Source organism: Protomyctophum bolini (genome assembly GCF_963924005.1).
Source record: "Protomyctophum bolini genome assembly, chromosome: 19".
NCBI lineage: Eukaryota > Metazoa > Chordata > Actinopteri > Myctophiformes > Myctophidae > Protomyctophum > Protomyctophum bolini.
The window spans coordinates 21,900,670-21,917,754 of record NC_137880.1 but is presented as its reverse complement, the minus strand read 5'-3'; the positions used below and the strand labels follow the sequence as shown (position 1 = coordinate 21,917,754).

Sequence of the window (17,085 nt, the reverse complement as noted above, 5' to 3'; positions counted from 1 at the left end):
CGTTGACGTCACGACTCACGAGTACACAATCTCCACCGCACCGCTGTCGTTCACTCGTTTCCCCAGTTCCACTGCATCTTTTGTGACAACAACCGAGACCATTGCAGTCAGGTAAATACCGAAAATACGTATTTTAAACTATCCGTGCTTTAGTGCTCTAGTGTAAATTATTTAACCACCATAGTGTTTTAAATTGCTGACTTTCAGCAACATTGTTTCAGTATTCGTCCTCTCTATGGAATCCGCCCCGTTGGTTCAATGGTTGCACAGGCTAATCAGCAATTCAGCATGCTATTGTAATCTAACATCGCCACTTTTTGTCACCCGTTCATTCATATTTATCCCGCCCAGGTGCCGAGAGTTTAGTATAACATTGTTCCATTAAAGAAGTTCCATTATATCAGTCACAAATCGATCAGGAACAATCTGTCTTCATTGTATGCGGTGCATCCACTTCCGCATTGATGTCTCCTCATGTTGTAACACGTTAAATGAATTACCTCAGAATGAGACTGTATGTAGCCTGTTAAACGGCTGTTACTCAACTTGCTCAGATATTTCAGCAATTCCAATTACATTCACACATACCTCCATAACACTTAACACACTCCCGTGCTTAGTGATATAAATTAGTGTTACATATGTTGACAAAGCAAGCTTTCTTAAACGTCTTGAATTCTTTGCTTACAGTAATCTTGATTTTTATCACCTGTATAGTAACCATGAATGTCCAACATGAAATATCTTTGCTTGTGGAAGAGATTCAGCGTCTTGGCAGCAAAAGTAAGTTTGTGATACAATTTTCATCTATCATCATAAAAGTAACTATAACCTTACCCAAATGCCCAATTCTCAAATCTGTATATTTGTCATTCTTGGATATATTCTGCAAAATCTTCACAGATGTGGGTCCAGTTGATCTTTCGAGTCATACTCCTAACTAATGACCACAATTTCACAATAAAGTTGATTACCGGTACGTAGGTTACAAACCAAGAGTCAAGACCACTGGTGTGGCCCAAAGCTATTTAAGTGGGCCAACCATTAGTATAATCTGGTATTACTGGCTTGGTGACAAAACAGGAAGGCATCATGGCCTGGACTGTGTACAGTCATTGCCTTTTGTGGCAAGTCCATTGTCCATTGTTGCTTCTCTCTCTTCACTGATGCTTGTCATATAGTCATTGTTCAGCTTTTATTACATCTTCTCATTCTGTTTATGCTCTCTCTCACACACATTTGCAAACCCTCAACCAGTCTGAGCAGCTCTCATGTTTGTTTATAAAACTCCATCCTCTTGCTGTTTGACACATGTATCATTCAACAGTTTGGAGATTTACAGTATATTTAAGCACAACCCAATACAAAGACTGTTAACTGTGGACGACACCGGCATAAACCATTACACTTGTTTAAAATAGGGTCCACCATGTTCAATTCTTCATAACATTTAGAGATGTACAAATATTAATCGTAATATACAGTAGCTAAGCTACTAGCTTTGTCAGTTTGCATGTGGCTCAACTAATAAAGAAGGGGGGGAAAAAACTATTTAAAATGTCATTTCAGATGCGGATGGAAAAACAAGTGTAAAGTTTGGAGTTTTGTTCAGTGACGAGAAATGTGCCAACCTGTTTGAGGCCCTGGTGGGAACCCTGAAGGCCGCCAAGAAGAAGAAAGTGGTGATGTTCCAGGGAGAGCTGCTCCTCCAGGGCGTCCACGATGACGTAGATGTCATTCTGCTCCAGGACTGAGACCAGCACGTGGCCGTCAGACCGCACCAGGCAGATCTGGCTCAAATGAAATCCTCTCAAATACAATTGTCTGTGAGAGTGCCAAAAAGCAGACATACTGTACTGTAATGCTTTCTGGTATATCAATATTTTGCTGCAGGTAAACACTGAAAGGTGCTGAAATGCTGTGTCAATGAGGTCTGCAAAGATCAGTGCATGTTAATTTGTACATACAATGTGTCAATTGCCAATGAAAGGATTGCCATTATAGATTTGTCTAACTTGCGTTATGGGAAAAGCTCAGTATTTGCATCCAAGTATAATGGACAAGCAGCTTTGACAACAAAGCACATGCACTATTTTCCATTACTGCATTAATGACATGTTTATTTTTTTGCTCACCATGCCTGACACACTATCTATTGCAGGAAAAGAATTACAGCATTTGAGAGTATTTTACAAACGGATCTGCCTTTTATGCCCCTATTGTTGCCGGAGATCACATGTGCAAATATGATGACTGTGGACAGTTTCAAGTTATTTGGTGGCCTTTACCACATCACCCACACATGCAAAGCTCAACTAGAACCATTTATTTGCCAGCATAAGGTGGCAGGGAGTTAGGGGCTGAATGACAGCCATGTGTTTTCAAGTGATGAAAAAAATAATAATTGGACTCTCTATCTCTCAGGCATTGCCATTCCATCAACCAAAAATGTCAGCCAAGCATTTTGATATACTTTTTAGGACTGCAGATGCACCTGTCCAGAATTTAACATTTTGTATAATGCATACATTATAGTATTTTTTTGTTGTGTGTGTGGCCAGGGTTGGAATGGAATTATACTATTTGTACTAAATGCCTGCCTCGTGCCCCAATGTTGATTATGGTGTGGAAGGATGTATACGATGCATACAGCACAATATTTAGACTAGTTTTTAAGAAATAAGTAAATTTGTGTTGTACAAATTTCAAACATACCTTAAGGGCTTAAAATCCAAAATGATTGTACTCTTTGTTTGCTTTTCTGCAAGCCAAACTCTAAAATTCATAGGATAGTGGTGTGAGTCCACTGTTAATTAGTAAGTGGCATCAAAAGAGGCACTTCCATTTATTGTTTACATGGATCATACCTACTACCTCTTGTGGACTTTGTAATATGACATTCCTAGGCCAACTCCTTTGAATTAAAAAAAAAATAGGATTTGCAAGTGTTTTTCAAACAGACTTTTCCACATTTAAATTTTGTATTCATGCTATTGTCATACAGTGCTTTCTAGCCCGTCGTTTTATATATCTACATGTCTTTCTCTACTAATCATACTCAACGTTGCCTTTGTATGTCCAGTGCAATACTACAGGGAAGTTGGTTTTGTTATGTCTCTCAGGACTTGATTACCACAACCAAAATGTTTAATTGGCCTGTGAGCTGTGACTTCAGTTAGACGTATTACTTAGAACACAAGAAGTATATTTAGAGGTTCATTGGTATTTGTGTTTTGTTTTGTTTCACACTTTGTGTGGTAGGCCTATGTTTTAAAAGGCATACTCGTTCCATTTCTTGCCTATTTTTGAGTTTGGATTGTTGCTTTGGGTTAATTTTTCTCATAGCAGTTGAGATGTTGCTCTCCAAATAGTGATGATGTTGGCACGGATAGGATGCATTTTAAATCAAAATACCATGGCCAATATATCATTAAACCAATACCAAATATCTTCACCATTAAAACTTAATTCGTATTTATATTTTAGTTTACCACAAGAAATGCAATTGATTCAGAACAGTGGAATGAGGTCAGACATGCTGAAATCAAGATTTATTTTTGACATGAAACCAGCATTCAACATTACATTTTCATTTGCTGAACCCAAAGGAAATGGCTGTGATTATGTAGGATCCAGGTTCAGGACTTTGGGGTTATCAATGTAACCAGATTCTAACCTGATGAGGGAAGTAGCAGTATGGAAAGCTGTGTACAGAGAGACTAAACACCAGAATGAAAGTTAAATGGTTTCAAGCTTGTGATCTATGAATTTAGCTGTTGTACTTCTTTAGATAAGGTCTGTAGCCTGAGGGGGGAGCTTTGTTTGCACATAACATACAGAAAAACATGAGCCCTGCAACTTAACATTATCAAGACATTTCTCAGATAGCCTACATTGCCTGCTTGTGTGTTTTGAGTGTGATGTGAGTCCATTGTTGTCTTTTGTATTGGCAGTGACACAATTCCTAAGAGAATGGAGATTTCCATTAAGTGTGGTGGTGTGGGATACACTTCAAGGAATAAAAACTTGAAACTTAAAACTACTTTGATGTGTGGATCATCTCGTCTTTGCACATTATGAGCAAAACCTCACATTTTCAACTAGTATTCAGGGTGAGACAGTGCCAATGAAGAGATAATTGAGTCAAGAACTGATCCTGTCTAACAAAATATGCAGTAGGCTAGCACGGGTGGGCAACTTTGACGATGGCGAGGGCCAATATATTTCTACACTCACTCCAGAGGACCACAATGCATATTACTGTCGTAGCAAAAATAGCCGATCTACAAGCTCAAAACGCGTCGCAATGAGATGCGTTTTGAGCTTGTAGAACAGCTATTTTTGAATTGAAAACCTGAATAATGTTTTGCTATTTTTGAATTGGAATTGGAACAAATGCATTTAGTTATAGTTATGTTAACTTTATGAACTGTTAACATAACTACATTGATCAGTATTCTGATATTAACATGGGGGCCACATTAAGTGTAGGTGGGGGCCGCATGTGGCCCCCGGGCCGCCAGTTTCCCACCCCGCAGCTAGCACAATGGACTTCAGAAATATGCCTTAATTACCAAAACTCTAATATACCGGTAACTAGCAGTGGTGGCTCAGGGGTAGAGTGGGTGGATGGAAACCGCAAGGTTGCCAGTTTGAACCCAGGCTCTCCCAGTGACCCCACGACCCCAGAGTTAGTGTCGAAGTGTCCTTGACCTTGAGCAAGACTGACCTAATTGCTCCTGATGTGCTAGTTGGTGCCTTACTGCCATGCATGGTTTCCGCTGCCATGTGTGTGAATGGGTGAATGCACAACCTATGTAAAGCGCCTTGGATAAAGGCGCTATATAAATGCACCATTTAAGTTAACTATGTTACAAATACCGACGACCATCATGCTTTGAAACATCCTACTATAAATGCGCCACGTCTCTGTGTGTCTAGTCTGTGTGTGTGTGTGTGTGTGTGTGTGTGTGTGTGTGTACGGTTGTAATGCACGTGACTCGAGAACCGTTTGCCCCACCGACTTTAAATTCGACACATGCCGCAGGGAGTGCAGTGCCCGGCCTTGAGTCGGTCGGACCCACGGTTCTCCAGAACCACCACAAAAGGCTCTGGTCAGGCTCTGCCAGTGGGCCTAATCAGCCGAAATCCCCTCACCTGTGCAATTTCCAGCCTCTGCCTCAGCCAATTGATTGCCACGGCAACCCCACACTTGCCAATTGATTACTTAACCAGTCCACTTTTCAGTCAGTTTGCATTCTTCACAGGCAGACAGACAGACAGATACACAGAATCACAGATATCCATGTGGGACACAGCAGACAGTTAAAATGGGTGGTATGACAATGGGTGGTATGGAAACAGGTATTGCATACTAGATCTCCATAATACAGTATGGTCACAAAAAGGACAGACGTATAGTTAAAACGGGTGCTATAACAAGTTAACAACTGGTATTATTAGGTTCCCAAGTTGCATGGCCGACAGGCACAGGTCTAGTATCTATGCTTTGAAAGTTGTGACCAGTGTTGCCAGATTGTGAGAGAAATAAGCAACCATGGGCCAATAAAGTAGATTTATTGAGCCAGGATCATAAATCCTGGCTGAATGCAGAGCCTGGCTTTTCAGTGGAACACAGATTTACTGATCCTTCTTTGTGGGGTATTATTGCAGTTGGCATCCTTAATAGTTGCATTACTGCTCCTTCTGTATATCTCAGTATCTTTACTAATCTATTCCAGACTTACTGATACAGGGACTTAAAGCTGCTATAAGCAATAACAGGCTATATCCCAAAAATAAATCAGACAGCCAACAATGGGTAGAATGCTACCAAAAAAATGTAGTCTCTGTGACACATCTAGGGGCCGCAACCTGCATTCAAAGATTTTCCTGTCTGCTTCTTGGTTAGTCAGCTTTATGATCCTGGCTCGATAAGGATTTAACAAGCCTGGTTTTGTCTTACAATTTACAATTTAGGCATTTAGCAGACGCTCTTAATCCAGAGCGACTTACATTAAGCAATAACAAAAAAGCATGGGAATACATCACATAAAAACATTTATCATGAAACATGCGTAAGCTAAGAAAGTAACAGTGGAATATCTATAATGAAACTATAAGCTATACATCTATACTACTATGATATACATTATGTACTATGACGTGCTATGACTACATACAATGCACTTATGCTGTTTACATAACATGCTATAAGTCTGTATCAAATGCTATCTAAGTCTACAGAATTGCTATCTAAGGGGGTGGGGTAAGTGCTATGGGCCATGATGGAGTCTGAAAAGGTGGGTTTTCAAACTACGGCGGAAGATTGGGAGTGATGCTGCAGTCTTAAATCCTGGATTCCAAATCCAGGTTACGGGCCCAGGCTTTCCACCTCGGAGGAGCCTGACTGGGCTATTTGAAAACAGCAGATCTACATCTCACAACGCGGTGAGCTTGTAGATTTGCTATTTTCAAAATAATCATGAATTTTTTTAACAAAATGTGGAATATTCTTTGAAACATTTTAACAAATCTTGTATGAGGGTTCCTGGCACAAAATATGTTATTTGTAACAATTCATCTGGAGGTCCTTGACATGGAAATGTGTGAGGATCACTGGTTTAAACGACGTTAGAAAACAAGCCCAATAATTATAATGTCAATGAAGTCCACACCCACAACACCAGAGGGAGTTCAACAAACCAGGTGCAACCCAGATTCGGCACAAACAAAAGGGACTAAATTAATTTAGCTCCTATATGCCACCAAAATGTGGAACGCCCTACCAACAGTCATTAAGACATGCGAATCCCTTGACTCCTTCAAAACCTATGGACGGCTGCAATTCGAAACTGGCCCCATAAATTATACAGTGAGCGGGAAAAGGTGTTCCCCTCACTGTGGCTATATAGAAGTGTAGGCTACTCTAAATATATCTCTAAATGTTATGATCAAGTGTAAATGGTGGGCCCTCTTGTAAACAAGTGTAATACTTTATGGTGTCGTCCACTGACTCCACTCACAGTTGACAGTTCTGCAAACTGTTAATAAATACTTCAATCAATCAATAGAGTCGCTTATAATAAGCCGACATGGCAACACATCAGCGACAGCTAGCGTCAGGGGGAGGTGCCCCTGCGTCTTACGTCACCGCGGGCTTGTGGAAAACAGCGTCTGACCGATTCTTGAGCAGGAATCAAAACAAGACATGGACACGCCTTCTCTCGGATAGGTTACCTTACAGACTGCTGTCACAAGTGCAGGAAAGCTAGATTGTGATTTTATTGAAACCATAAATACCACCACATTCACAATCGAGAGAAAGAAAACTGCAGCGTCTCTAACGGAAAGGCGAGAAGCCCCGACATGGAATCCACAGAAATGTTAGACGCTGACAGTTGTTGATAGTGGCTTACTGGCTTTAAATAGTGATATCTGTAAAATGCCCAACCAGAAGAGCAACAAGGGGAAGAAAAGCAAGCGCACCAACAGTAGTGGAGATGAGCAAGAAAATGGAGCCAGCAGCGCGGCCGCAACAGGAGGCGCAGCCGCGGCGGCAGCAGCACCACTGGGGGCGACGGCTGCACCTCGAAACGAACGCACTTTGAGTGGTACTGGTAAGACAATCACGATGGTGGGCCTGGGCCATAACTGCATACCTGAATAAGTTATTGTTCTTGGTGGGTGTTTGCATTGCAACGCTACGCAGACTAGTAAGGTTACTAAAGATCAATTTACTCTTGGAGGGAGAGTGTCTCGAACAATATGCCATAATTGGGCAGGATTGAATGTCAAATGCGGCTGTCCGCTGACCGACATCTTTCGAACGTGGCTACAAGGCCCGTGCAGTCAAGTGTGCAATGTCTCGTTCTTCTTCTTCGTGGGGTTTTTTGGCGGTTGACATCCAAATAGTTGCATTAGCAATGTCTCGTTTTCGTGACGTGCACATTATGTGCAGTTTTTTGGTAGTGGCCTCGTCGCCCAAGGGTCATTCTAACATCCTCACTGCTTGTCTGCGCACTCAAGTTCAACTTCAAACACAGTCAAATCCTCAGAGTCAGCGCTGCTAAAGCTGCAACAACCCGGAACTTATTGCAGCAATGCATCGGCTACATGACGCTGTTTGAACCAAAATGTTTGGTATAATAATATGTTATAACTTAAACATCTGCAGCCAGTGGTGAGATGATCTCCCCTTGAGAAATGTAGACTCGGACACCTGTCTACTGGTTGACCAGCAGTACTGCCTGAAAACCCCAAATGTGCATATCACAGTACCCTATCGTTACATATGGATGAATTAACACAGACTGTGTCCATTCTACAGGGATTGCCTCGTGAGTCGGATAAGCAGCACAGGCATTATTGTATTAGTGTGTGTGTGTGTGTGTGTGTGTGTGTGTGTTATCTTTAGACACGCCCTCAACTCTCCGCTATCACTCAGGCTAGGCTAGGCTGGCATCACACCTGGGTGACTTTCTTCTGTGTGGCTTCATGTCAAGAAAGTGATACATGTAGGCTAAACAATGTTCTTTGAAAAGCAGAAAAGGTTGCATATTGCTTATCCTTTGATGTCCATATTTACAGTTCATTCAGTGTTTGAAGGTGCAGGTGCACTGAAGTGCAGTGAAGCAAGCAGTTAGTCCCTGCTTGCTTACAGATGTTTAGGCTCTGATAGTCTACTGTAGGCCTACTATAGTTGTTGTATGTAATGTATGCAATATTTGTAGGTACTGTATATATTGTACAGTAGCCTACAGCAGGTAGGCAGGTGTATATTGTAGGTACGCACTAGGTACTGTTGTAGGTTCAGTTCTGTCGATTTTAGATGTGATTGTAGCCTAGGTACTGTATATTGTAGGTAGGCTACTGCATATTTTACAGTAGGCACTGTTGTAGGTACTGTTCTGTTGGCTACATTTTACTTATGATTGTAGCATAGCTACTGTACAGTAGATACTGTTGGTACTCTTGTTGTAGGTACTGTTTACAGTATATTGCTGCATGGTAGTCTGTACTGTTTGTAGGTAGATGTAAGAGTAGAGTGAATTATGAAAATTATGGAAGCAACAATATGGCTTTGTCATGAAATATTTCTTTTTTTAAGTAAGCCCAAATCCCGAAGGCCCAGTCGGAAGGGCAGAGGTCAGAACAACGCACCACAGAGATAGTAGACCGATATCATTATAAAAATGTATTGTGAGTCGTGACTACATACAGGATAGTTTACTCATTTATTACTATTAATAGTATGGTAATTAATGATTAAACAAAACGTTAGTGCTGTTAACTTTGTGCAGTAATTAATTTGATCACTTCTAGTACTGTGTAGTAACCCCTTCTGCTGGTTACTTCTTCAGGTTAGTCACCGGTGATGTGGCTTCAATGAGTGGACAATTGAGATAGTTGGCTGCCGTTGGTGCCTGTTCTCTGGGACTCCCCATGGCTGGCGTTCAATGTCACTAATTGGGGCCAGGTTTTTCCGTACTGGAGGCCAGTCGGGAGTGAAAAAGTGGTGGGCTCCGGTGGTCGGCTGGTGGGGAGTCTGGGGACCAGGTCGCAACCAGGTCTTTGAAGATATTTGGCTTTTGTTGGGGGGCATTTGTGACCTTTTACTGTAGTACAGTTTTGTAGTTATGTAATTGTACCCCAGGACTCGAAAGTAAGCTTGTAGCGATCTCTCGTGCATTTGATCTTAATTGTGCATGGTTAGTGATCAATAAAAGAAGAAATCAAATTAAATGCATCCTTTTATCAGTGCCATTGTTAGAATCTAAGTGCTGGTTTCCAATGTTGAATAGGAATGTTGTAATGAAGGCAATCTGTAAAATAAATCTAGAATCATTAGTTAAAAGATGTTAATCAACCTCTTCTCTGTGATCCACCCTTAAAACAACAGTGAGGCACACAGTAAACATGAATATTTTGTATGGGTTTAATTTGATTATGTGCAGCATGGAGAAATGTACACAGTATATATATATATATATACACACACACACACACACACACACACACACACACACACACAGTCACACACACACACACACAGTCACACACACACACACACACACACACACACACACACACACACACACACACACACACACACACACACACACACACACACACAGTACAGCATTGGTAACCAGCCCTCAGTAGTAGTTCTCTGAAATTGTGTGTTGTAAACTGTCTTTAGATGTTGTTTACAAAGTTGCTAAGAGATTGAGACCTTCCATTCAAACACAGGACGATATAGTAATGTTAAATTGACAAATTAGGTTCATTACTATATCATTCTTTCTGAAGAACAGTACATTTGATCATCCATCAGCTCCACCAGTATCATGGTTCTAGGAATCTGTCATCTGAATCTAAAAGCATTTGAACTGTTCAGTTTCTCTCTTCTCTCACTTTTAGCTAAATTTAGAATTTGGCTTTCTAATTGACATTCCCCCTCTCCTGTGTTTTACTTATACAGAGGCCCCTTGTGCGACCCCTCTGTTGTGCAGCCTGGGCCGTGCCATCAACCTGGAAAAAGATGACTACCAGCGTGTTCTGTGCAACAGCGAGATCTGTCCCTACGGCAATTGGTTGCATCTGCAGTGCTTCTATGAGTGGGAGAGCTCCATCCTAGTCCAGTTCAACTGCATCGGCCGGGCACGCTCCTGGAACGAGAAGCAGTGTCGGCAGAACATGTGGACTAAGAAGGGCTATGACCTGGCTTTCCGCTTCTGCTCCTGTCGCTGTGGACAGGGACACCTGAAGAAAGACACAGACTGGTACCAGGTCAGACGCGTGCATGACGACCGCAAGAAGAAGCCGGGGGACAAGAGTTTGGCCAAGGCCGGGGGCTTGGGGTCCGGGGACGGCCCCCCTGAGGAACCCAAGAAAAGCAAGCCACCTGGGGGAAAGATGGCCCACAGGGCCTCTAGCCAGGAACTGCCTCGGCGGCAGTCAGTGGACCGTCAGAACTCTACAGAGAGAGGAGGACTGTTCAACCTGGGGCCTCCACAGAGGTCTCCCTGTGACTCCCCGGGACAGTCCCCTCCCACTGGCTTCACGTTCTTTTCCCCCGCCCCGGCCGCTGCCTTTGGAGCGGCACTGGGAGGCGGCGGCGGTGGAGGCTCACGGAGCTCCCGCCACCTGGGAGAGTTCCTCAAATCAGCCGTGCATCTGGAGCACCAGCGGAAACACCTGCTGACAGGAGGAGCCCTTTCTCGGAGTGCCGGCTGCTCCACAGGAGCCGGCGGTGGCGGAACCCACCTGGATCCCAGCTCTGTTCTCCCTCTCTCTTTGTCTTTCGCCCTCCAGCTGCCCCACCGGCTCACCCACGGCGGGGTGGGAGACAGTGGACACCCTCACCCAGTGCAGTTCCTTAAGAGGCTGGACCTCTCAGAGCTGCTCACACACATCCCTCGCCACAAGCTCAACACCTACCATGTCCGCATGGAGGATGACGCGCAGGCCGGCCAGGGAGAGGATCTGCGTAGGTGTGTAAGGACAGGTGGTAGGGCAGCCAGCACCATGTGTTTATTAGTTTTCCTCCATGAGTCGTCATTCAGTTCAGCAGTATTTGAATGTTTCCTGTCATTTATAACATTCCAGTGTGGTATTACTGTAGATCAAGTTGAAATGATCACAATGACAATCTGAGCCCCCAGGGGATCATACTTGGTACCGTCCTTTTTTTCCCTCTACTCCAAATTTATTTGGCAGAAATAAACAAAATATACAAGCACATTGCCGATGACATGCCCAGAATAGGGAATCTTCTAGGGTTCATGTGGTTATAGTACTTTCACACTGAGAGCATTTTTTCATGCAATTACAGTACTGTATTTTACACCAAAGGATTTTTTTTGTGTGCATTCACACAGAAAACAAATATTATGCAGCAATAAAGTGGCATAATTTGCCGAATGGGAACTCATCTTCATATCATTTAGTCACCACGCTCATAATAATGAACAATTGCTTTACAGAAATGTGTTATACTGCAGTTAGTTAAAGTATAGTAGTATAGTAATAGTAGTTATATATCTTCTTATTTACCCATGATATGGAAGGCAGCAGATGTGAGATGTTTTAACTTTTGCTTGTTTATTGTAGGAAATAACAGCCAGTTAACAGAATGTGCCAAAGGGTTTAACACCCATGGAAACAGTGTCTCACACACAAGTTCTGTGTGAAGAGGAAAAAGGCAGCAATAACCTTCAACAATAACATAAACTTTAGTTTAGTTGTTTATTTGTCACATCTTGCACATAATTGAAAAGTTTATTTTGCATTTAACCTATCCCAGGGGTGCTCACACGTTTTTGACTTGAGAGCTACTTTCAAAATGACCAGCACAACAAGATCTAGTCATCTCTCTCTCTCTCTCTCTCTCTCTCTCTCTCTCTCTCTCTCAACCTATCCCAACTATTATGGACAGTTGGCAAATTTATACAGTGCCCTGGGAACAGTTCGGGGTTAAGTGTCTTGCTCAGAGACACTTCAACACTAGGTGCATAGTCCGCATACACAGTCTGATATCATATGGACATGATATGGAATGAGTTGTATATTGTAGGAATTCTCTGATCTTCAATGACCAAGTAGCAGAATGTGCCACAGGGATACCCTACTTGGCTGCATTATGTATTTCAAACGTGAAGACTAGAGCCATCGGATCTTCCACTGGTGTTTCCAGTTTCCACTACCCTGAGGTTGTTACTCTCACCCTCCAGGTTTATCCTGTCGGCCCTCAGTGCCAGTCAACGGAACGTGGTCAACTGTGCCCTGTGTCACAGGGCCCTGCCAGTTTTTGAACAGTTTCCCCTGGTGGACGGGACCCTGTTCCTCAGCCCATCACGCCACGACGAGATTGAGTATGACGTCCCTTGCCACCTTCAAGGTCAGCATGGGATTCAAGGTCACCTGACACTTGTGTATTTATCAATCGGAACAGAATTATTTACAACGCTACAGCAGGTGGCACCAAAGATTTAAATGTAAACCTTTTTTATATGTCATGCTCCATATGAGCCTAGCCATCTTGAACTGTCTGTCTCCATGCATGTCCCCACAAAAGTAGACAGAACAGTAGACATCACAGAACAGATCATGTTGTCTACTACAGCTTACCACATAGCCAAGCTCCATAGGCATTGTTATCAATGTTGGTACACAAATCTTGTGTTAGCATGTTAGCACATCATTCATGTGCATTGTTCAAGATATGTTAGTATACTGTATAGCCATTGTAATAGGATGAAGGAAAGCAATAATCCCCCCACAGTAAAACAGGAGAAATGTTTTCTTTTTAATATGTAGGCTTATTGTAGGGATCCAAGCCAGTTAGCCTGATAACTGCTAAAATTCCCAATTTAGCTGTATGAAAGCCTTCAAATGCACAGGGAAGACACACCATTATTAGACTGTGCCTGTTATAACCATTATGTTCAGTCTCTATGCAATGAGTCACTGTGGTTTTTTTCATAAAGATTAATTAATTTGTCACTTCATTTTGCTTTGTGTTTTAAAATAATGTTTAAAATGCAGGCTAATGACTAAATGTTATTTGAATCTGTTACATACATTAACAACATGTGTACATGTATTTGGACAAATTAATTAGGACAACAAATGAGGCTTCTTTGATCTACTCAAACTGTATTTAATTGCATGATCAGTAATGCATAATTATATCATTCATTATTTGAATGAATAATTATTCCTTGTGTACTTTTGTCTCAGGGTGAATGGAGCAGATTAATTAACATATTTGAATAACAATCTATTCTTAGAAATGGTACTTTGATTGTAATGTAGTGTTTATTTGGCAATGGATTATATTATTTTAAAGGGGGAATGGGCCATGTTTATTTTTAAATTTTATTTAAACGGACCAATTAGAAATCGATCGTTGGAAAGCTACGGGTGCATGTGTGTCCGCCTGTCTTGATATTTAACTCACGAGGAAGTTATAGACTGATTGTTTGGATAATGATTATTTGTTGGGGAAATGAAAATGCAGTTACCGTATAGTACTGGCCTGGGTAGCACTTCTGCTTCTGTGTCAGTTTTCTAGGTGTATTTACCAGGACCGAAGATTAATTATACGAACAGCTGAGCTGACCAATCAGCGCAAGCTCAAAGTGTCACTGCACAATGATCTGTTTTATGACCTCCTCGCTGCGGCCGATTTGACCATCTTTATGACTAAAAGCTATGGGTATGTGATAAACCAATGATCACCCAGCATTTGTTGCCATCAGTAACCAACCTCTGCTGCATCAGTCCTTGCCTACAGCTCAAGCTTATATGCCAGCCCTCAGTTGGATAACCTCAGCCAATGAAATGCCAGAGTCATAACTGTATATATCCTATCTTGTCTAACATTTTGACTGTTTTTCATTGTTAACAGGTAGACTCATGCACCTTTATGCCATCTGTGTGGACTGTCTGGAAGGAGTCCATAAAATAGTTTGCATCAAGTGCAAGTCGCGGTGGGATGGCAGCTGGCACCAACTGGGCACCATGTACACATATGACATATTGGCTGCTTCACCATGTTGCCAGGTACATACAGTACAACTGGTGTGTGTGTGGCTGTTGTAGATAGATTGTGATTAGGCTTAACCCTATTTTGTAGAACAGAGTATATATACAGTAGACAAGAGTTTAGCAATAGAGTTTTGGTATTTGTGATTAACTGACATGGTGAATTGAAGGAAGCATCTGCAATGAATGACAAAAAACCTCCCATCTTTTCCTCCCTGTAAACATAGGCCCGCCTCAACTGTAAGCACTGTGGTAAGCCGGTGGTAGACGTGCGTGTGGGGATGCAGTACTTCTCCGAGTATAGCAACGTCCAGCAGTGCCCTCACTGCGGCAACCTGGACTACCATTTCGTCAAACCCTTCTCCTCCTACAAAGTACTCGAGGCTTATTGACAAATGTTGTGCATGCATGCTAGTTCCGTTTTTTCGTCTTTGTTTACTTGTCTAGGCTAATTTACTTATTTTCTTCAGGCCATACCACGCTTTGAATGTTTTTGTTTTGTCAAACCGTTTCTTTTGTATGTATGGGGGAAGAGTATGACTCTTAATTTTAAAAGTCCCAGAGCAGTATGTTTAATCTCAGTGGGAGGTGTGGCTGACCAGTAAAGGATGTGGAACCTGCACTTAAGCAAACACATTTAGCTGTGACAAGTGAATGTGAATCTGTATGCCAAATTTGCTTTTTGGTTTGTTTTTTTTACAAAAAAGGTGAAAATAAACGGGAGTAAAGGAGAGAATGATACGTGCTGCTCTTTTCATTGCATCATCTTTACCAAAATGGAATTTACATTGTATAGTGCATGTATCTGTCTTTCTCGTTCTTGCACTTTAACTCATGCACACACACATGCAGGTAGCAGATGTAGAATCTATTCATCTGATTACAATCAAAATCAAGAACGTTGCAAAACAATTAAAACTGCTTGTGCTAAGGCTTATTTATACATTGTTGAATGACCCTTTTTTATGAATTCCACTCATACAATTTGTAGTTACGGTAGTCATTTAGTAGTAACAGGAAGTGGGGAGACGTGTGAAAATACTGACATAATGGAAGTAATGATTGAGATTTATACTTTGCTGCACACCATGCGCTGTGAGCTTGTAACCATTTCTGGTGCAAGTCACCAGCATGCAAATAAGTATAAATCACCCTTTTAGGATACAGAAAGCACACTACAATAGCTGTATCATTCATCTTTCGAAACAAGCATAAAAAGTGGTATAAAGGTATATTGTTCAACACTGGTATATACATATACTGCATGAATATAACACTATTAGTGAGGCTTGTGTTGCACGCAAAAGGTGTTGCAATTTACAAAACAAGAGACCTTTACTTTCTAAAGTACACAACCAAGCCTGGGGAGTGGTTTCACCAGGCTAAGTCAGACCAACATTTTACTTAATTTACTAAATTATTTATGCAATTGGACTGGGCATTCCGTACAGTCAACATTCACTGCCAAAGCATATTCTTAACGTAGGACAATAAATAACTCACCAGGTTGACCTGATGTGTAGAATCCGTAAACATTTTTAGGGATGATAAATCCACTCAAACAATGCGAAACAATAAAGAGCATAGATATTGCATTCTAAAAATAAATGCACTCATCTGTCTCTGACAATGTTTCTTTGTCTGGTGGTTCACCAATCGTTGGATGAAGTCACATGAATACGATTCTGTTTGTTGGTCTGTCTAGTCCGTGATTAATAAATTATGTGTTGAAAAGGTCAAGGTCAAAATCAAGAACAGATAGACAGATTTTAATTAAATGTGGTGGGAATGATCAATAGAAAGAAATTATTACATTTTGGGTTGAAGAAATTAAAGGATAAGGTCACAATGAAGGGCAATGACAAAATTACTCTCACATCTAACTTAAAAATGCCATATGCCACTGTTGAGGTAGGGTAAAAGCCATAAGAAGTCTACCTTGGCTTTAATACACAAGACATCAAATATGTGAGGCACATCAACCCCTGTAAAGGTGGATCGACTCCTTGCCCGGTTTCCCAAAGGACACCTCTTACATGGTGTAAGAGGTATGGTGTTGCACATGCTCAGTTGCCCTCTAGGCCACACATGAAGCCTGTGAACATAGACATTTCGTGCATAGATGTGCCATGCAATGGTAGGCCTCAGTAGCCTGGCCTGGCTAATAAGCCAGACAGAAGTAGTGTGATTTGAGTCTGGCTTATTAGCCAGGCTAAGGTATGGTAGGCCTCAGGTCTACCATTCTGAAATTTAATTTAATTATATTTGGACTGCTGGACAGCTGACAGTAGGCTCTCTTCACTCTTAAATGTAATTCAATTTAATTTCTTTGATGCTGAAGTAGGCCTTAATTTCAAAGTTTTTATATTTAAATGAGATGAAGAAAGTCACCACTCGCACCACACATTTCTCTGCGAATCTGCCACATGTCGACAGGTGTGTGTAGGCTAAAGAGGCTTTAGGGAAACAGGTTTGTGTATTCATGCATGCCTTACGTGCGCAATGAGGACAGGTATGGCTGTGCTCTAGTCTCGG

At 41.7% G+C, this 17,085-nt stretch overlaps 2 protein-coding genes across 2 annotated transcripts; both read left to right on the top strand.

The window, feature by feature from the left end:
* abracl (ABRA C-terminal like) lies at positions 1–4,043 on the top strand. The gene is made up of 3 exons (XM_080790427.1): positions 1–111; positions 718–783; positions 1,570–4,043. Exons 2-3 carry the CDS (start codon positions 723–725, stop codon positions 1,752–1,754), a joined length of 246 nt encoding a protein of 81 aa, XP_080646553.1. The 5' UTR covers positions 1–111; positions 718–722; the 3' UTR covers positions 1,755–4,043.
* Positions 4,044–7,221: 3,178 nt separating this feature from the next.
* On the top strand, positions 7,222–15,286 carry heca (hdc homolog, cell cycle regulator). The gene is made up of 5 exons (XM_080790374.1): positions 7,222–7,619; positions 10,484–11,495; positions 12,735–12,901; positions 14,414–14,568; positions 14,778–15,286. Exons 1-5 carry the CDS (start codon positions 7,445–7,447, stop codon positions 14,940–14,942), a joined length of 1,674 nt encoding a protein of 557 aa, XP_080646500.1. The 5' UTR covers positions 7,222–7,444; the 3' UTR covers positions 14,943–15,286.
* Positions 15,287–17,085: the final 1,799 nt, after the last annotated feature.

What these genes read in the sequence shown, in the direction of transcription:
- abracl (XM_080790427.1), top strand. Translation starts at nt 723, where the DNA reads ATGAATGTCCAACATGAAATATCTTTGCTTGTGGAAGAGATTCAGCGT. An exon ending in TCAGCGTCTTGGCAGCAAAA is followed by an intron (nt 784 to 1,569) that starts GTAAGTTTGTGA and finishes ATGTCATTTCAG; the next exon opens with ATGCGGATGGAAAAACAAGT.
- heca (XM_080790374.1), top strand. Translation starts at nt 7,445, where the DNA reads ATGCCCAACCAGAAGAGCAACAAGGGGAAGAAAAGCAAGCGCACCAAC. An exon ending in CAGGGAGAGGATCTGCGTAG is followed by an intron (nt 11,496 to 12,734) that starts GTGTGTAAGGAC and finishes CTCACCCTCCAG; the next exon opens with GTTTATCCTGTCGGCCCTCA. An exon ending in CTGCTTCACCATGTTGCCAG is followed by an intron (nt 14,569 to 14,777) that starts GTACATACAGTA and finishes CTGTAAACATAG; the next exon opens with GCCCGCCTCAACTGTAAGCA.